Source organism: Pleuronectes platessa, chromosome 11, assembly GCF_947347685.1.
Source record: "Pleuronectes platessa chromosome 11, fPlePla1.1, whole genome shotgun sequence".
Classification (NCBI taxonomy): domain Eukaryota; kingdom Metazoa; phylum Chordata; class Actinopteri; order Pleuronectiformes; family Pleuronectidae; genus Pleuronectes; species Pleuronectes platessa.
The window spans coordinates 23,747,721-23,769,881 of NC_070636.1; the positions used below are offsets into that span (position 1 = coordinate 23,747,721).

Below are 22,161 nucleotides of genomic sequence, written 5' to 3' on the forward strand. Positions count from 1 at the left end.
GGACTGGCCACAACTCCTTAAAAAGATCCATCCTACTGTAAGCCAATCAACGGTCCACAAATGCTTAATCAGTAGTACCAATAACCTGTTATCAGCTATAATGCCTCGACTCAGAACGGTGAGTAGCGTGATATATCACCAAAAGCACAGAAGGGATAATTATCAGAGCTGCCCCGTATCTAACTGGAAGTAGAAGTCCCTAACTAGATACCAACTAGTCTTCGGTGTGCCCTCATGCAATTTGGTTGCTAGCAACCCCAGCGCGTTCGACACACCCAAAAACAACAAACAAAACCAAACAAAAAAAACAGCGATAAACGCTCTACTCCTACACGGGGGTTCACTTAGCTCATAACTAACCCACTGGCTTCAATGACATTTAAGGTGCAAACAATCCCATACTACTCACCGACCAGCTGAGGATCATAACCGGCAACCAGGTCACCAGAAAGGAAGGACAACTGCCACTAATCCCTCTCACAAGCTCTCCCTTGCTGCAAGCTGCAAGCCAAACAAATCAATTAAATCAATCAACAGGCCAACTCAATAACCCATATTCAAACAAACAAAAGATCAAAACTACCAATTAACCAAATATGCAACCAAGCAAAACAAACAAATAACCAACTACTCAAACTCTGCGAGTCTCCCAACAATAACACTCTCAAACTAACTATACAGGCCTTGGAAAGATATGAAAAAAAAACTTAGCAAAACCTATCCCGGACGAGCCCCCAATTTGTTATGACCACATGGCTCAAGCATGGCATAACAAATTGGGAGACACGCAGTGACAAGTTTTTGGTATATTTATTTAACAATAAAAGGCCCTAACAAGGAAATTAAGTATCAGTGTAGATGGCAGCTTAACTATGTGTAATGTGTTATGGACTGGTGTAATGAGAATGTACAACAAAACCAAAATGAAGACGATGAGGTTTGGCAGCAGCTTCAGTCACCCAGGCAGCGAGAGCCCCACAGGCTGGATGTCTTCCTCCTTTTATGGGCCAACCAGGCCAATCAGGTCAATCAGTTGCACCTGCTGCAGAAAGGGAAGAGCCAAATGGCCCAAGTAGTGAAGCAGCGCCTCCCCCCACCACACAGGGGAAGGACACCTTCCCTGACCGCCAGGGAAGGGGGACGTAACAAGTGCAATTCAAAATGACCACGCTGAGTAAGTTAAATGAGTCTGTAGCATCTCATCACCTGTGGAATACATAACCTGTAAAGTGAAATGTTCTATTTAACATGAATCCATTATATAACAATATGTTGTTCTGTTTTGAAAATACTACATTTCACATCCGATTTCAGCTGTGAGCTCTTATAAGCTCCAGAAATGTACGACAGATAGAGTGAACGAAAATCAGGAGGGATGGGGAAAAAAAAAAAATGCTTAGAGTCATTAACGGTTGTAGTTTGATTTGTCAAGTGTTACAGGCCAGCGTGAGTTATTGGTGTATAAAGTAGAGTAAAAAAACAAACATTAATCAATATGACAGATCTGGGACACTATAAGGTAATTCCAGCCACTAGGTTCAGAAGCTGTTCCCGGATCAGCCCCAGTGGTGAAGGCAAGCGGCAGCAACTATCAAGACAATGGCATTAATATTCATGCCACAAAGGTTTTTATAAACAGATCAATTTATGTCAACCCCTGCTGTTTCAATCCATGAGCCCTCACTTCACAAATTGTTTGTCCGAAACCTGAGTTCGAAGAAGACTCTAGCAGCTCTGATCATGTGATGCCATGCATTGTTCTATTGTTCCATTGCAGCAGCTGGTTAATTGGTGGAGCATCTGCTTGTGTTGCTGGCCTCTTTCTTTTTGCATCTGTCTGAGTCCACTGCATTCTGGACCAGGTATAATTTATCATCTTCTCAGATGAAATAAATCCTGACGTAAGCATATCTGGTTCAAGTAGGTTTTACAAGGGTATGTTTCTGATCGGGTCCAAACGACCTAATGAATACCTCTACTCTACCATGGGCAACTCAGGTTGGCTGGTGAGCTGAAGTAGGCTTTAGACAATGCACTCAAAATGTCTAGAAACTTCCTCTGCCCTAGACTGTTTGTCAGGGAAGTATCTAAGTTTGGGTTAAAATTAGAGCTGTGAAAAATAACACGTTAACGCGTTATGATTAAATTACAGGATTAATTCGTTTTTTTTTTTAACGCATTTAACGCATGCGCAGAAGGACCTTCCAATTCCGCCGCCTCTGCACTAGTCGCCGCTCTAATGCAGTCAGACGGCAGCTGCCATTCAAACAAACAAACAACATGGATAATTCTGATGAACCTGAGGACCTTCTGGACGGGAAGATCGTGTTCCAAAAAAACAAAGATCGAACATTCAGTAAAACCAAGGTGATATGCACACTCTGCGAGAAGACGTTATCGTTTCACCGTAGCAGTACCCGCCTAACCACCGCAACGCGAAGCATGTGTTGCTCGGCGAGGGGCGTTCAAGTGGAATGCGCCAAACCAGACTCACTCGCCGGACACATTGTGGAAAAGAAGCGGTCAGCTTTACTGTCAGAGAATTTGAACAAGTTAGTTTGCCTCACCAAATGGCTAAAGACCGAGTAGCTAAGAGGGCCTTTAGAGGCATTAGATTGTATCATGGTGTGGTTAATGGTTGTGTGACAAAAAATATAAAAAATGTCAACCATCCTATGGCTAAGAAGCTCAAATAATTTCTGTTTAATTTTTAAAAAAAAGTTTTATTCAACCACACAATGGCTAAGGAACCCGAATTCTGTTTAGGATGAAGATTATATTAATGTTCCATATGGAAAAGCAATGATAACTGCTGAAGAACTGCTGAGTTGCAGCACAAAAGAAAAGTTAAATGTCATAAATCTTGTTTTCACAAAAATATTCCGAAAAAATCGGTAATGTGATTAATCATGATTAATCCATAGAAACCTGTGATTAATTTGATTAAAAATTGTAATCATTTCACAGCCCTAGTTAAAATCAATAAATTCACATAAACTTCTGATTCTTGTATTGAATAAATTCAGGAATTAATTATGTTAGATAATAAAATAGCGTAGAGGTAAAAATAAAGGAAACCAACCACAAACAAACATTAAAATACATTAATAATTAGGAAGCTTATAACAACAATTACCAATGCTGAGGAAGGCACAATTTGGCTTACAGCCCTCTAGAATACACACATCTTACTAACTTTAATTAGACAGGCTTTATGTTATTTGTTGCAGTAAGCCATACGACTTCAGCAGGCTTATTTCACCAGTGTTTCCCTTTAACCTGTATACTTCCAACCTTAGATCACTCCCTGTAAAAGTATTTTTATTGTGTTTTTCTTGTTGGGGCCTCTTACCTTGTCTGGCAGGTCAATAATGGGCTCCGCTTCGCCTGGTGATGTGTTGGGCCCTAGAAAGACTTGGAGGAAGTAGCGGCTACTTGCAGCAAGAACTGCCTTGTGTGCGCGGACCTCCCTGCCCTCCACCAGTACGGTCACATCGCAAAGGATGCCCTGCCGCCGCTGCTCCTCCAGGCTCAACAGCACATTGGCACAGTGGACATTGGATTCATAGACGTACATGGGCGATGCCGCCTCACTGTCCTGGTCTTCGCCTGCCAACATCACTCCCTCGAGGACTGTGCACAGAAGAGAGAAAGAAGGGAATGATATAGTGTCAGCTTGCTACATAGGTACATTCTTGTCTAGGATAATGTTTTCAATTTCAGAAGCGACTATGGAACTAGGAGTTTGTTTAGGTTGTTTGTTGGACAATTGTGTTTAAAGACAATTACATAGGATAAATAACCAAGAATATCTGTCTGACCGTCCATCCAACTGTCCACCACTTTGGACAAGCGCAAAATGCCACTCCGAGTCTTTTCTAAATTACCATGAAATTAGGTCCGCAAAGATTTTCAGGAATCACTCAAATTCCTCTTCAGCATGACTACTGACAAGATCTTACAAATCAACATAAATAATATGTGAATCTGAAAAATAACAAGGACCTGATAGAAACATGTACAAATTAGGAAACATAGTTGTTCGCTAATTTAGGTGATTTGTTCTTTAGAAAACATTGAGAATGTTTGGTTGTTGAGTAGCATTAAAAGTTTATTTAAAATACCTACTTAGATCAATATATATTTGTTTCCTTTAGTTCCACAACATTCCTAAATGCCCCAGTAATGCCATGTACAATTTGGGGAAATTGTGATGGTATGAAAAACTGGATGAAGCCCAACTGCCATACCAAGCCACTTCTCAGCCACACACTATACTACAGAAGTAAGAATATAAGTAAAGGCATCTTTTAGTAGTGCACTAGAAAATGAATTGGCATCTGTTGAGTTACTTGTCATTGTCTGAATTTAATATGCAAAAAAAATACCATGGTTCATCCCCATGTATATACTACAGTCATTGTTTGTACTCAGCTTTCTACAACAAATTTCTCAGGTTTGTGAACTGCTTTTTGAAGCCTTGGCCCAGCCAAGCTGGGATTCAAACCTTGCTGTGAGGTGATAGATGATGAACACCATACCACCCCACCACCATCTTGTTTTTTTGAGTCCAGAAATAACCACATTAGGAGGAGAGGGGGGATGAGCCTGACTGAGAGCTCGAGGACACGGCACATCCACCTATACCTGTGACCTGCAGTACTAGCTATCAATCATACAGCATACATGTCCCAATGTTTACCATAGTTTATCATCTATTTGACTCTAAATAGGAACATCATTTACTGAATGGACATCATGATGATCCTGTATGAAAATGTTTACTGATGTTATAAATCAAGTGAGAAGTACGGTTCTTTTCTTTTTGACTCTATAGGTACAGACTTATTTTTGCAAACAGTAGAGTCACCCTCTGCTGGCCATACAAGAGAATACAGGTTTAAGGCATTGGCTTCGCTTTCCCAACTTTCCAGAGTTACATCTACTATATATATAGTCTTTGTTTTGGATAGACCACCTCTGTATGACCCTTTGGAACATTAGTAAAGACCTTTTACTCTCAACCCTGCCTCCAGTGTGTGTCTCTGTATCTCACTGTCTTTGCTCAACAGTAATACGCTTTACATGGCTGTCCTCACACTGCTGAGTCCCTTGAAAATAAAAGCCTTGCCAGTTCTCTTTTCACGTCAACGCCTCTCTGACAGTCTCAGACATCTGAACAGCACAAGGACACAAAAGAGTATTTAACTATTCCCTACGGGGTTATTGTATAGTGAATTGTAAAATGTTTATTATAAGAGCTAACACGTGTATATACCTGTGGATACAGCACATTTATATGTGTTGATAGAAGCACATAAGTAGTAGATGAATATAAAGAAGCCTGCACACTGATTCCAGGGAGATTCATCCAGAGGCTTTTCATTGTGTTTCATTTCAATGCTGCAGTCCATAAAGCCCTGACACAGACAACTGAGCATGCAGTCTATCTGCCTCATCAGCCATAGGCTGTGTGTGTGTGTGTGTGTGTGTGTGTGTGTGTGTGTGTGTGTGTGTGTGTGTGTGTGTGTGTGTGTGTGTGTGTGTGTGTGTGTGTGTGTGTGTGTGTGTGTGTGTGTGTGTGTGTGTGTGTGTGTGTGTGTGTGTGTGTGTGTGTGTGTGTGTGTGTGTGTGTGTGTGTGTGTGTGTGTGTCAGTATAGGCAGAGAGGGGGCTGCTTTCTGCTGATTCATGGCTTTTGAATAGGCAGAGACCAGAACTGGGGGCTTGCTGAAGTAGTGTTCTGTCTTTTCTTCCAGTGGCCCACGGGCCAATCATCATCTCAGCATTGTACATCATCTCCAGCCTCCCCTCAGGAACACTTCAGGCTCAGACCATTCTCTTCAGTTTTTATGATGCTTGCAAATTGTTCATGACAGCCCTTTGCCCAGTGCACCACTGTGCTCGTATCTTTTGAGCGGCTGCCTGTTGAGAGTGAAAACAAAAGAATGAGGAAATGCATTCACTAACATCACTTTTTGTGCCAAGTCATCTAATGTATTTCTACTACAAATGGCTGAGATGAATTAACTATCCCTGTACTCTACTCTACAGTACCTTACTGCACTCAGCGCTGACTCAACACAGCCACAGTCCTGACTGAAAGTTGCCAAAGTGAGTTACATTTTGAGGTAAGAATCAATGGAGACAGAGATGGAAGGGTAAAAAACGACTAGCATGCAGGAACAGACACCCAATTCTTAAAAATAAAAGGAGCGATATTGCTTTAAAATTATTGTGTCATTAAAATACAGTTTTTTCAAAAAACATATTAACTCCAACAGCAATGTGAACCTGGATATTTCAGATATAGTTGCTTTACCACAGAAATTGCAAAAATATTCCCCACTTTAAATATTTCGCCATTCCTCAATTTGAATTAGCAGTTTCTGACATATTAGGCTGTGTTACTCTATGTCTGGCCTTTTTTTCCCCTCCACGCTGGGTAAAGTGTTCAGATCGAGTATGAGGGGCTTTGGTAAACAAGACATTGCCAGTGGTTTCATCATTTTGTCTGGGCTATGTGTTAATATGTGTTACAAGAGGATGGCATGTATTAGCCGCAGACCATGCTGACAGGAAGCCCACTGATAACCGTAATCCATCTCTCTGGAAACATTTATAGTAAAATGAATAGACCGGGGGAGGAGTAAGGAGAGGAGAGACACAGAGGTTAACTGGGCTAAATAACCAGGTACTGATGAGCTGCTCAGATACACTCAGCCTGCACTTTGTGTAATATATTATATATATCTGACCCTTTGCTCGCTTTGTGGCATTGATTCCGCAAGATGTTGTAAAATTTCCTTTGAGATTCTGCCCCATGTTGAAGTGATTAATCAGATTATTTTTGCGGATTTGTCAGCTCATTTTCATTCATGCTGCCAATCTCATGATCTGCTACATCCCAAGATTTTTCTGGATTCACATCTTGGGCCTGGTTTAAAAAACAGTGAGAAGGTTCCACACCAATATGTCCTTTATAAATCAGAGTCCACCAGTAAATGTTCACACAGTCTCATATCCTGCCCTCTTCATGCCTGCATTCAACTAAAAATGGTCGGTGTAGAGCAACTGATGAATGATGCTTTTTTATGGTGAACTGGCATTGACTGAGAGGAAAGCTGAGAAAAGAAATTCTTCTTACAGAGAAGTGAATGTTTCTGAATGTGCTGACTACTGATTGCCAAGGGCTTTACTTTCCCTTAACACACTTACACAATCCACATATTAATATATATTTGCCGTAGCTCAACATCAATGTGTTGTGTTGTACATAATGTGTTGTGTTCTTCGTAATGTTTTGTCAAATTGATGAAGATGTTTTCTTACTTTGCTTGTGTTTGGTCTACTTGCATGTGTTTTTCTTAAGTGGCATTGCGTTGAGCTCTCAGGGCCACCATAGTAAGGGGTCGTATTTAGAGAGATTCACAGTGTCAAATTAATTGACGAAACAAGATTTCTAACAAATAGAAAAGAACTGGTGGTCCTAATACAAATTATCAGGGACAGTCCTAATAAGCAAAGTTGAAGAAATAATTTAAACACGTTAATTTGCTCCCACAAACAGCTGCTTGATCCATTTACACCTTTACTGATAATTCTAGGAGTTCTTAGTTTTTTAAATGAACAGGAGATTGAATGCCTCACCCTACCCCAATACATTTCCGACAGCAGCCAAAGGTCCAGTGCTGTTTTTTGGAACTGTCTGTGAACACAGGAAGCCCAGGGTTCTAAAAGTAAATCTATCTTTAGAATGAACAGTTGGGCCTAAACGCTCATGACCACCCATGATGGACCCAGTCGGAAACAGTCAGAGTTGGTTAAGAGAGTTAAGCCTAATCCTGTAAGTACACACACAGCACTCGAACTGTATGCAAACACAGATCTCAAAGTCACTATCAACAGGCTAAACCCCAGTGAAGCAGAGCAGCAGGAGGTTTATCTTGCCCAAGTGGCTTTGCAAGTGTTTCCTAATATACAACCCCTCAGCAATTTCCCTCCAGTAGCCTACATTCAACCCAGCAGATCCATCACTGATACACACCGATCTAAGGCCATCCAAACACACACACACACACACACACACACACACACACACAGAGACACACACACACACACACACACACACACACACATACACATACACATACGCACATCTCAGCAGGCAGAGCAAAAACATACGTAGGGAATTATTTATTTCAAGGCCAGGTTGGGATCGTCCTCCAAAGCTGCTCCTACTCACACAAATATGAATCAACAAATACTAATAATTCACCATCTCCACTATGTGCATCTGTATGCATGTGTGTGTGTCTTTTGGGGGGGGGGTTACAGTCAATACATACAGTATTTGTATGTATTATGATGCCCTACTTTCCTCCACCCTTTTCTTGCCATCTCCACTGCCCTGAATATGTCTTGTTTTCATCTGATGGTGTCTGTGGGTATAGAGCCCATTTCCACAATACTAATCTAATCAGCATAATAACACTCATGCTCACCACTCCCCAAGTTTTAGCTAATGTCAATCAGACTGAACTAATCATGTGCATTTTCACATTACAAGCATATGAGAGAGAGGTGTGTGGGATTTTAAGGCCAATTAAGAAAGTGTGTGATATTTAATTTGAAACTTCAACAGGAAGTGTTGAGTTTGAATGAGTGTCAAATAACAGAGAACCTATTTTCTGTATTACTTTTCCGTTGAGGGTCATCAGAGGCAGCTAGAGACAATCCCAGTAGGCAAAATCCAGGCATTAGTGGTTTCCTGACCAGAGAAAAAGGGGCTATAAGCTGTTTTCAGACTTTCACTTAACTCTCCGTATTTTCCCTGGAGAAAGTGCATGTGTGAATGCAAATGTACGAGTGAGACACTCCGCAGACTTTATCTGCCTGGCCTCTTAATATAAAGTAAGGAGAATGTATTCCTTAGTGCCTTATTTACCAAATCTGACAAAGTGCTTGATTTTTCATGTCAACTGATCGACACATGCAAATACTTAAGAAACTTTATGCCAGGGAGACCTTTTACTCATTTTACACAGCTAAAAATAGTGTTTAGTCTTGGCTACATTACCCAGGCTCTCCCTGGGCACTTCCTGAGCTCCAGAAACTCACCTCTATGACATCAGCATCTCCTTTTCAACAATGAGCCTTTGTTGAGAAGGCAGCTCTGGGGAAGCTCTCACTTACACTGTGGTTATTGAGATCCTGACAAATGACCTCTGAGGTCACAGCCAACAGTGTTGCTCTAACCTAAGCCTCGTTCAACTCTGCATAACTCACCTTGCCATTGTCAAGTGGAAATGTTGCAAATGTAACCTCTTCATCCCTCAGAATGTATAAGCTGCCCTGACCATATATCAAAGGACCATTGTAGATATGTGTGAAGGGCAAGTGGCCTGTTGCAGGAGGGAGGGATTATAAGTGAACTGGTAGGAGATGGCACAGCATTTATTGGGGAAGGAGACATGTATTGGTATGAGCAGGAAGGGGTAAGGACAATGTCTGCATTCTGTGTGTGTGTGTTTAACTAGCGATTAAGTTACAATCTATAGAAGCTGAAAAGCTGACCTAGGTACTTTGTATCTCATGCCTTCGACCTCTCCATCAATAACTTCACCTTTTATCCTGCAAGTGCACACACATGCACGCACACACACAAGAGCACTGCAGACTGCATGTGGGTCATTCAACACTGATTCAGAGCACTCCCAGCTCTAATCTGCTTCCATCAGGAGACCATTTGTAAACGTGAGAGGAGCACTTTCCCTCCTTAGAGGTTCCGGAAAAATGTACTAAGACATTTTACTGCTTTCATGCCTGCCCTCCAGACAAGAACACTCATATTGGATCATTCTGATTCTGTTAAATGACAGCCTTTTTTAAAACTTCTTGCTTTGAAGAATATCTGTGTGTGAAATGTTGTGGTTTTAGCTATTACATTAAGGTTAAGGTCTGATGTGAATGGGGAAACTAACCAACTTTATTTGGGGAAGACTGAAACTGTATAGGACAACCGAATCAATGTTTAGGAAATTTATTACAATAAATATAGTAAAATTAAAGCAGAAAATGTCTACTATTTCATAAATATAATGCACCAGCATTGTTGTGTGAATTTCAGTGTCTCTGTCAGATATTGTAAAATTTGAGAATTTATCCAGATGAACTGGTGGGGATTTTGACCTACAATTTGACCGCTGCTGTAGTTTATCTTGCTCAAACTACAGCAGCTTTGCTGGTGCAGCGCAAAAGTACTGTGCTTCAATTTAGCTCCTCCTTTCGCTCACTTTGCTCTCACTCTTTATTTTTTTGTCAAAATTAACCTGTAAAAATGTATCATTGTTTATTGCAGGTGATTTTGCTTCAGAATCAGAATCAGAAACTATTTATTGCCAAGTAGGTTTACATCTTCACTTCTAACAATCTCCTGTGCGGGTGATTTCAGTTTAACAAGGCTCAGCAGATCCCTCGCCAGCATGGATCAAATTATATTTTAATGGTGCTTTTACTTTTTTTCAAATTTAATTGCCATATTTGATGCTCCTTATCTTTGCAAGCTTCTTAATGAAAATAATTACATATCTTACATTATTATGATCTGAATGAGAGTTACCTGAAAGAAGATAACTTTGATGCAAAATTGACATGTCTTGATCAGGTAGGAGTTGTTTGAACTACAAAAACACTCAGAGAGGATGCAACAGATACATTTAAATTTGACTTGATGTTACTCATAACATCAACAGCTGATAAGACCAGTCAATGGTGTCAAGCAAAGGTGTCAGAGAGTAGTTATTAGCTGTCTCATTCTCTTTCACTCTCATAGGCAGCAAGATACTCATACTATCAAACAAGGCTGCAATAAAGGAGTTCAGCTTTGCATCAATTGTTTATTATGATCTCTGAAGGTAGTGTACCTTATTCTGTTTTTTAAATAAAAAATTATCAATACCTTAGTAATCAGTTTGTTTCCTAAAAGGAATGTTAGGACATTGTAATGCAATGCCAGGGGACTCGTATGGCAGCCAGTGACAGATCTATCTTCAGTTTTCAAAACGGTCGTGCAATTGGATGTGGATATTCATTATTAAAGGTTAAATGGGACATTTTATGAAAATTCCACTTTTGTAGTGCTGCTACACATTAATTTGGGTATCTGGCATGTCTACCGACCCCAAAACTCTGGAAAAAAACAACTCCCGCGATTTAAGAATGGGCTGAGCACATCAATTTTTTCCATCAAATTAACCCTTTTTTAACCTCATGGCTGCCACCAAACATAATTTGTCAAATTTTTCCCCACTTCTAACAAGGATATATATTTTTTTGCATCATTATTATTTTGTTTTATTTAATTTATTTTGTGTGAATTAATATAATAGTGTTTGTGGTCTTGTGAGGAACACGTTTTGTTTTATATTTATAATTATCGATTACAGCAAGTCATATTTGATGATACTTATCGATCAAAAGCTTCTTAATGAAAGAATTAACATTTTGGGTCAAAAATGCTTTCCTTCTTGGATAATATGTGTATTTTCACAGGGCTGTTAAACTGGAGATGAACAGAGATGAGCTCTGTTGCATTAAGAGAAAACTCCACTATTCAGTGCCTTTCAGCACAAGTCAACAGTGTGAGTTGGAAACTGCTCTTTGCACTTTCTTTTACACATGAAAATAACCAGCATCAGTCATTCACCAGCATGTCCAGTCACACAAGGAATGCATGCTATTATATAGTGGCCAGTGTAAATATATTATATCCATTATATAGTATGTTCATGCCTGGTGCAATGCTTAATGTGTCACATCAAAATTGTGCAATAACTTAATCATTTTTTGAGAGGTTACACAAGCTCTCAAATGCCACGTGAGTCATAAAGGCATGGATGTTGAGCGAAGGATTATTTCATCTTCTGCACAAGGCAACACAGTGTGTGTGTAGGCGTAAAATGAAAGTACACATGTGGGCTGCAAGACGCCCACAAAGTTTCCATGGAGGACAGATTAACCCTCATGAAATACACTGATTTCTTTCAGTGTTTCAGATGTCTTGCACTGCAGGGAAACCATGAGCAGCTCCGTGCTATTGTATTTATAACACATAACACTAGAGCAAGAGATTCTGGGGTGACTCAGATGTCATCCGTAGACTCAGCGGATGTTCGTTTTGGCATATCCTTCTCCTGACATCTCCTCCTGTTGTCACACTGAATATTGTGGTGACGTCACTGCCATTATTAACCCAATAACATTTGAGAAGCCAGAATCCCCTGGATTTTATTTCACGTTTGATGGTTATGGATGTAGCAGAAGACAACTTTACCTCCCAAGGGAGTTCCTCTATGGTCGTCCTTGTTTCCTGACACTTCCATTCCCTCTTTTCAGCTGGGAACCTGAGCTGACATCACTCTGCCTTGGGTTGCAGGGCCATTAAGAGCATAGTGGATCAGGCTTGTTGGGTTTCAGGGAAAGTGAAGTTAGTTTTTTGCTGTATGAGTCACGCCCGGGATAGACTGCTCCAGAAATCCAAATTCACCGCAATGGGAAGGCAGCCAAAAAAAATCGAAATAGAGCAAATGGACTGAATTTATATAAAGTATTTCTAATCTTATGGACCATTAACGTGCTTCACTGCATGTCAAACTCACACCCTGAAAACTAATTCACTGTTTCTCTCAAAAATGCTGATCGTGTTGGTAAGTTCTCCGTGTATCCTTAAATTATTTTTACAACACCGGCAAAAATCCTTTTTACTGATCTTCTTCTTCTACTTCTTCCAGCGTGTGTGCAGTTGAGGTCTGTTGACAACAACTATGCGTCGCTTTACATACGTCACATACTACGTTGCTCTGATTGGTTGTAGGTCCATCCAATTGAGCGAAGAGGAATTTTTTTTCTTCTGGTTTGGTTAAAACACGTCCCATAATCACAGCCCAATGGAGCGGTATCAGACAAGTATGACAACGTCAGGCTAGTTCATCATCTCATTCAATGAGAAATCAAGAGAGAAGCTTTCCGAGCATGATTTTGCTAATGGTAAGTTATCAGCCTCATTAGTTTGGTTTCTATTAGGACAATAATACATTCACATATTTTATTTTATTTTGCCCTGGTGGCGATCAAATAACAGTGGACAAATCCTCTTTTGTGAAGCAGTTTATACTTCAGTGGATGGTGCAACACAGTGCCATGATAGATTCCATTGTTTTGGATTCTCCAACCCCTGCACCATTGGTCAATTTAAAGTGCCATTAAAAGTGACCTTGAGTTGAAACCTAAACACATCTACGGAAAGGAACTTGTAATAACTTACAAATAGGCCTACAAAGTGGCACAAGGAAGCCACAAAGAGAAGGCTATGAACAGCCATGTGGGGCCTTGGTGTTCAGTATCCTGTGAGAACACACTCACATTACCATTGTACCTTGCATTGTTTCATTTTGGATATACAATAAAGCCAGCCACGTGTTTGCAAAGCATATCATAGTTCTTGTTTATCAACCCGACTGCTGTAATCCTTCAAAGCAAACAAACCCTAATTTCCTTATATCAAAATCGCAGCCATGTCTTCCCTCAGCAGTAGATATGGAGATGAATGTGAGAGCCTGTGTTAATCTGTCTCGACAGGTGGAACCTCCACAGCATCAAGAAGCCTTTGCAGCTTCATTGGTAACATTACATCAGCTCACAAATTGCTTCAATGGCTCCACTCAGACCAAAAATGTATTTGACTAAACACTCCTGACTGTTTTCCATCAAATAGTTTGATTGAGCAGGAGAAAAACGAGAACTAATACATCTTTGTGGAGAAGGTGGGAATAAACACCCCATATTGGTGGTTTGAGTGCTGCTGATAAGACTGCCATATTCTTTATAGACTGATAGTTGGAGTTTTTCCTGTTTTGGAGGTGTGGTTGATTTCAACTGATCCTGCTGAGGTTCCTTAGGATGAAATGTTATCATGGCATCGAGCACAATGATCAGACTCAATTATAGCACAGTCTGACGTGGCAAGAAAATACCAGCCAGTGATGGATCAAAGCATGTGTCTGTTTTTGTTCTCGCAGCATACCTTTATATTTATTTGTCATTCTAGCTGTGTCCCTGTTATGAATCTGAGTCATAATGTGTGAATGTGTGAGTTGTATGGTGTTCTCCCTCCCTGCGTAAGGTTGTGCTGTTCACCCTGGTCTGTGTTTTTTCCTGTGTCTGGTTTTAAGGGCCGGTGGGCGATAGGAGTGGAGGCTGATGGAGCTGTTGATTTACATTAACCGTTTTCCTGGCTCCCAACACGACAGTGCCGACTTCGTTGTATCGTCTGTTGAATAATACTCGGAGCAGCCCTGGTAATTGTTGGGGTGAGAAGCCCTTTGGTTTTTTTTAAATCTTTTTCTCCTGCTTATGTTAGGCTGGGACACAGGTGGGATCCCTGTTTTTCCCCCCTGTTACTTTTGGATACAGGTTAGTTAGTTGGTCAGGTTTCTCCTTGGCCGGGCTTAACAGCCCTCAGACACTCTGATTTGAAGTTCTGTGGACTAAACAACAGATTTAGCTTAAGCAGAGTAAACCTTACATGGAATATGTTGCTTTAAGTAATGCCCCAAACAGCTGACCATTATCTCACCATCTGCCACCCTGTCTAAACTAATGACCGCCAGCCATGCCAGATGGGTTGCCAGATCTGTGGCAAGATTATGGACCAGATAAACCAGGAATGCCAACACTGCTCAGGGCAACGAGAGCTGGAAGTAATGATGAGAAATGTCCTGGTTATATAGTTGGTAATTTTGTTTGAATTTCTTTGGAAAATAGCACTTATTTAATTACTAGTATCAGGAACACAATAGACAGACAGTAGGATACTAAGATGGACATGGCGTTACACTGATAACAAAAAAACAGGGAGGGAGGGGGGGAAGGGTTTCAGTGTTAAATTATTTTACTAACATGTAGTGTTTCCATAGGAACACATGCATGCACGTTATAACGATACAGTTTTTGCTCCACACATAAATATAATTATTTTTCCAAACAGGAACAGACCAGATGGTTAACACCAGAAGTTAAAAGAGTGAGCCCACTAATGATCATGATCTGAGTCTGACATCGTCTTTAATAGGACAAGAAAAATTATTTTACCTCTGAATCAGTTACAATTACTGTCTATACTTACCCACCTGAAAATGCATGTCACTTGAAAATTCACCTACAATTGCTGTGTGTGCCAGTATCAACAGGAAGAAAAAGTTTTTTTTCGTGGACTGATAACGAGCTGGATCTGCAATGTTTGTAATTTATTATCCATGTTGTATTTGCTGCTTCTAATCTGATAAAATCCAATTTGGATGTAAATGTGGCTGCCTGCTCAGTTATTTTCAAGTCTAACTTTCTGCATGTCTAGTCTTAAACGCAATCCTGGTGTTTTCAGACTAAAACAGGACCAGCAGAATTTCCAAAAGTCTCTGCGTTAAATGTTAAAGGATCAAAATCTCCAATAGATGTAAGTTATGTATTTTAAAACTGAAATGTATGAGTGTGGACCTAGGCTTAGTGCTACATCCATGTACAAGATCTTAGAAAAAGTAGCTCTAAGTCTGACCCAGACCCACATTTGGTCTCAATAGTATAATACTAGAGCAAATTCCACTCTAATAGACTTCAAGACTGCTAATTTCAACAATATATGGAAACCACTGTGTTTTTGTTTTTGTATGTTAATGTAAATGGAGCTGCTATTTTAACTGAATCTTGCTCATGAAATGCTTAAACTCAGCCATGGTGGTTGCTGTGCTGTCTAACTGAGATAAGAGATAATTTAATAATGAAAAAAATTGATATGATAATAAACTAAATGCATTATTCACTTGAACACTTGAAATTGTTCAAACTGTTTATTTATTGATAAAAAATACTCAATCAGTTAATATATCAGTGGTCAGAGCCATTCTTAGAGGATAAATAAATCACACTAAAGACAAGCAAGGGAGAACAAACAGAAATCCTTGCTTCACACCAAAAATGAACACAATCCGCCAGAGTGAAGAAGAGGTGATGGGGGAGGAATGGATAAGGAGGGAAAAGAGATATGGCTGACAGAATTCCACCAAACATACTAAGACCAGTTTGCCATCGAGTTGTGTTAGGTCTCAGTCAGTCTGTACTCACTACCCTTGCTCACACACGTGGTGCTCAACACTTCCTTCACCTGCACATCTTTACACACACATGTATCAGAGCTGCCGAGTCTGAATTATGCAACTATTTGACACATTTTTTGAAGTAGTTTAGAAAGCAGCTTGAGAAGAGGAAAATTACGCAAAAACTAAACAAGCTTTCTTCATCTATCTGAACTTTGATTGTTTCGTTTTGCAAATCAAAAACAACACGGAGCCATGGAGATTTTGTTAAATAAAAACAATCATCATATGACAAACTGCCTCAGTATCTGATGTTCACACACCCTCTCCTGTGTAGAGCCCTCAAAGAGACACAGACTCTCATCTCATTCAGTCAGTCCAGGTTCATCCATCTGCTCCCTAGTGGTCATTGTAAGGCATGTCTCTAGCTAGGGTCATTTACTGAGAGGCATGATCTGCAACTCCATAAGGACACCATTAGTCCAAATTCCTTATTTTCCCTGTTTCTTCATAATGCAAAGGCAACTCTTCTATGTACACCAGTTGTATCGATAAATAGAAGCAGGTTGATCAGAATATCATTATCATTTCCATTAGAAGGCTTTATAAGTTATTCAATTAAATTTTAGACAAAGATGTTTTATTAGAAGTAATAAAACATCTTCATCAATTGGACAACACAAAACAAAACATTACAGAAACACAATGCAATTACAGAAAACGACAAAGGAGGTGTTTCCAGGGGACACCTAAAAGTGATGGACATGTCCGGTTGTTGTTGCTGCCGCAGTTTGGAGTTGTTAAATGGTTTATTTTAATATTGTGATCGCATGATTCAGATATTACTGCAGATGTCTAATGTTAACTTTTATCAAGCAAACAAACACTAAATATTGGTGGCCTCTCAAATGTGAGGACTTGTTTTTTCCCCGTAATTTAGAAAATTGAAATGAATAAGACATCTGACGATATCATTCATGACATCATGCTACTACTACTACTGTTTGGTGTTTATGTTCTAATGCTTTAATTTCCCAGCTCACCAGCAGGTTCGTTTTTACAGACTCTAGTCAGTTAAGTGTCAGAGCTGGTTACCTCACCAAGTGTTAATAGAGCGAGATGTTGAGAAGTGTTGACTGAAGAAGAAAGAAAACTTGCTCAAAGCTCTGAGCAATGCTAGTTCAAAGACTCTATAACACCACCACCCCAGCACACACCCCCACATGAAATGAATCTATGGTACGACATGCTCTGTGCTTACCAAACTAATCAATACATGCCTCCCCATGCGCTAGCTCCTTTCCTGTTTGCAAACATGCTATAGTCACATTGTTTTCAAACCAACCTCAGATGCAGAGCCCTACCTCCCCACCCCTCAACAAACCAGATAAATACATTATTCAGCTACTTACAACACCTTTGAAACAACCGTGTAGTGTAAGTAAGTCAACACACAGTTGGTTATCTCATAATTTTGAGGTAGACCAGTGCATCTGAGTGCAGTGTTACTGACCGAGGTCTCTCACAGATGTAATGCAGATCAGTGCGACAGTGGTGAAAAATATTGGTTCGTTGAAAGATTGCAGTGGTGACTAAATGAGTGAACTACACTGAAACTCTCATAGTCAAATTTTACAGCAGTGGTTGATGGTGGACCAGAGTACACAAGAGCACATCTGTAGCCGGTACACTGGCTAACTTCTATCTCTCTACTCCAGTCACATTCCTTACACTCTCTCTTGCCAACTTGCTATTCACAATACTTAAGCACTCATATATTCCTTTAAGCAGATGCACTACGTGTTTAACACTATTCTGTCTCAACGTTATCAAACTTACTACACATCTTACACAGAGATGATGAATCACAAGCTATGCACTGAACTAACTAGGGACATCCTAGAGTAATTCTCCGGAGGGACTGTATCACCTTATTGGTGATAAGGGCCAACGCCAGTGTCGATGTACTGTAAACAAAAACAATTTCGATGCTGATGAGGACGTGTCTGAGTGGAGACCTAAACACTTTCTTTAAAGTTTTTCAATAATTTAGTGATCTTGATAAAAAAACAGGAACAGTTTGCATGTATTATACATAATAGAAATATAACATAATAGATATAATATAAATATTTTTCGTGGTTTAATCCTCAATGCACAAAAGCCCTGAACAAGCTGCTCTCCTCTTAACAAGCTCCAGACTATGTCAATGAAAAAACGGTCACAACCATGAAAATGGTGAAAAATGATGAGGAGCAGCAGCTGGTAGACAAGCTAGCTTTCAGAGTCGACAGCCTGCTGCCACCACAAGAGGGCAGTAAATTACAGAATGAATGTAAACAAGCAACATCACATCATTTAAGGCACAGAACGTGTTATGAGATCAGACGTGGGTAAAGACGTGGCTTCCACTTTGTTCTTGTCTTATTGATGTCTATTTTAGGCTTTGGCTTGCTTGTCTGTACATCACGCCACTCACTCGTATGCAATCTATTACGCACACAAAGGGCTCATAAATATGAATTATTAACTAGGACCCAATTTAAAGTGTATATGTGTTACACTTTTATTTTTTTGTCTTGTTTTTACTTTCCAGTCTGCATGAACTAGGGCCGCTCGATTATCATATCATAATCACGATTATTGCCCTTATTCTGAAGTCTATGCTTTATTCTTTAAATGACTGCAAGCGAAAGTGTCACTCACTTCCGGTTCAGGTAAACACCGATGACGCCTGCGTGTCTTATTCCTCCATGAAACCAGGATATTGGTGCCCGGTTATTCAAACCCTTAATGATAGCAACCCTAACACTCTCCAAAAAAACACTTTGTAACTGAGAGCTTTGAAATTTCCTCTCATTATTAAATGTCCGGCTTTGACCAAGACGAGCAAGTCAAAATCCAGAAGGTGCAGCCGGCAGCCATTAAACCCTCGCCTTCAGATCTCATGTTCATGAATGTCATGAACATAAACCTAGAAGATACATTCGTCAACTTTTTATTTCAAATTCAACAGTCCAATTGGATGTTTTGTAGACAAGAGAGCGGCTCCAGTCACTTGAAACTGGCGTCAACAACGACAATAGCCATGTTGATGAATTGGAGTTGCTGTGCAGCTCTCTAATAAAACAGACAACAAATACATGAAAGCAAAGCTGGGGGAAGTGGAGGCCAGATCCAGACATGAGAATTGTCTGGATCCCTGAAGGTAAGTTTATTGAGTTAGTTCAAAGTTTTAAAAGTCCTGAGAACAGTACAATAAACATCTGCTGACTTACAGTGCCTTGCATAAGTATTCACCCCCCTTGGACTTTTTCCCATTATGTACTGTTACTAACTGGAATTCAAATAGACTTAAATAAACTTTTTCCCGTTTGATCAACAAAACATGCATAGTACTTTGGAGGTGCAAAATAAATTTTATTGTGACACAAACAATAATGAGAACAAAAAAGTTGACATCTGTTGGGTGCAGAAGTATTCACCCCCCTGTGTCAATACTTGGTAGAACCCCCTTTCGCTGCAATTACAGCTGCAAGTCTTTTGGGGTATGTCTCTACCAGCTTTGCACATCTAGAGATGGAAAGGTTTGTCCATTCTTCTTAGCAAAAAAGATGAAGCTCAGTCAGATTGGATGGAGACCGTCTGTGAACCGCAATCTTCAAGTCTTGCCATAGATTCTCTATTGGATTGAGGTCTGGGCTTTGACTGGGCCATTTAAAGACATTAACATTCTTTAATCCAAACCATTCCTTTGTAGCTCTGGCTGTATGTTTAGGGTCATTGTCCTGCTGGAAGATGAACCTCCGCCCCAGTCTCAAGTCTTTTGCAGACTGCATCAGATTTTCTTCAAGGATTTCCCTGTATTTGGCTCCATCCATCTTTCCCTCTATTCTGACCAGTTTACTTTCACCTGCTGAAGAGAAGCATCCCCACAGCATGATGCTACCACCACCATGTGTCACTGTTGGGATGGTGTGCTCAGGGTGATGGGCAGTGTTGGGTTTTCGCCACACAGCGTTTTGCATTGAGGCCAAAAAGTTCAATTTTGGTCTCATCTGACCAGAGCACCTTCTTCCACATGTTTGCTGTGTCTCCCACATGGCTTCTGGCAAACTCCAAACGGGATTTTTTATGGATCCCTTTCAACAATGGCTTTCTTCTTGCCACTCTTCCATAAAGGCCAGATTTGTGGAGTAGACGACTAATAGTTGTCCTGTGGACAGATTCTCCCACCTCAGCTGTGGATCTCTGCAACTCCTCCAGAGTAACCATGGGCCTCCTGGTTGCTTCTCTGATTAATTTTCTCCTTGTCCGACTCTTCAGTTTGGGTGGACGGCCTCCTCTTGGTAGGTTTGCGGTTGTGCCATATTCTTTCCATTTTCTTATGATTGATTTTATGGTGCTCAGAGAGATGTTCAAAGCTCTGGATATTTTTTTATAACCTAACCCTGCTTCATATTTCTCCACAACTTTATCCCTGACCTGTTTGGTGAGCTCCTTGGTCTTCATGATGCTGTTTGTTCAGTAATGATCTCCAACAAACTCTGAGTCCGTCACAGAACAGGTGTATTTATACTGAGATTAAATTGCAGACAGGTGGACCCTATTTACTAATTATGTGACTTGCAAATGTGACTTGTGAATGCAATTGGTCGCACCAAATCTTTGTTAGGGGTTTCACAGTAAAGGGGGTGAATACATATGCACTCAACACTTTTCAGATTTTTATTTGTAAATAATTGTGAAATCCATGTAATATTTCCCCCCACTTCCAAATGATGCACTATTTTGTGTTGGTCCATTACATAAACTCACGATGAAATAAATTTTAATCTGTGGTTATACCATGACAAAATGTAGAAAAGTCCAAAGGGGGTGAATACTTATGCAAGGCACTGTAAGTGACCAAAATAGTCCCTTGGACTTAAATTATCTGAGTTATTACTTTTAAGTGTTTAGTTTAAAGCAGGTTTCTCAATAGCTGTTTTCAGTCATGAACTCCAGGTTAAATATGTAGATTTGGGTATGTAGTTTACCATAGTTTGCCTTTCACAAACCGCAGTGGGAGGTTCCTCCATGTTATTCAGGTGAGAGGTGGAGCATGCCGGGTGCAGCAGAGGCAGGAAGTGATGTATTAACTTTGCTGCATAGATCTTGTGATCATGTTTACAGCACTCCGACACCGGCGTCAGCTTTTATCACCCAAACTCTCTTGACATCTCCATTGGTGTCTTTTACGTGTGTCATCGTCTTTGTTTCATTTTTCTTCCCTTCATTTTTTCCCTCACTGCTTGCAAACCCCCTTAACAATGGAAATCTTAGTCTAGCCCATCATTCGATCGATAGCTGAGGGAGCTTGATAATGCGAATCACATGGAAAGCCTTCGATATAAACATGCAAATAAAGTAAATGTCTTCCTAAAATTATGGAAACACTTCTTGACAAGTGATCGACAAATCAACAGAAGTGAACTGATTGAATAAATAAATGAATAAATCATTTTCAGTGGCCAGGACCTTCTGCTTTAAGTCCATAATTTGGGTCCAGAATGTTACGTGAATGCTACACTTCCCATGATGTGCCTGACGACCATCTCTTGTTTGACTAACTTAAATATCTCCAAGCCCAAGCTGATACAACCCATAGTAAAAGTTATTCTCTGACTTCACAGAACATACAGTATGTTATGCTGTAGCTGTTTTGATAAGAAAGGTTTTATCTCCCCCATGAGAAGTAAACTAAAGTTGATGTGTAAAATTCGCTTATAATTGTTATGTATTGTCAGGACATTATCCCTTTGTGTTATGAAGTTAATATTCACAGCAAACATTTTAGAAGTCTTTGCTCAAGAGCTGACTGCAGGCAAAGTGGTTAATATTTCATTGGCTCAGTCAACTCTCATCTGTGCCATTCAGCCCAACTGTGTGTAAATCAGTGGAGAACAGACTGAGGAGTCCTCCCTCCCCATTACAACCAAAATACTCTTGCTTGATGTTGCTGTTTCCCCATT

General features: G+C 40.2%; 1 protein-coding gene across 1 annotated transcript in view; it reads right to left on the bottom strand.

The window, feature by feature from the left end:
* The window catches only part of LOC128451577 (transcription regulator protein BACH2), a 45,302-nt gene that overhangs the window by 21,794 nt on the left and 1,347 nt on the right, over positions 1 to 22,161 (bottom strand). The window contains exon 2 of the mRNA XM_053435457.1: positions 3,353 to 3,633. Coding sequence (XP_053291432.1) covers positions 3,353 to 3,619 — 267 coding nt within the window. The 5' untranslated portion in view covers positions 3,620 to 3,633. The remainder of the gene's footprint in view (positions 1 to 3,352; positions 3,634 to 22,161) is intronic.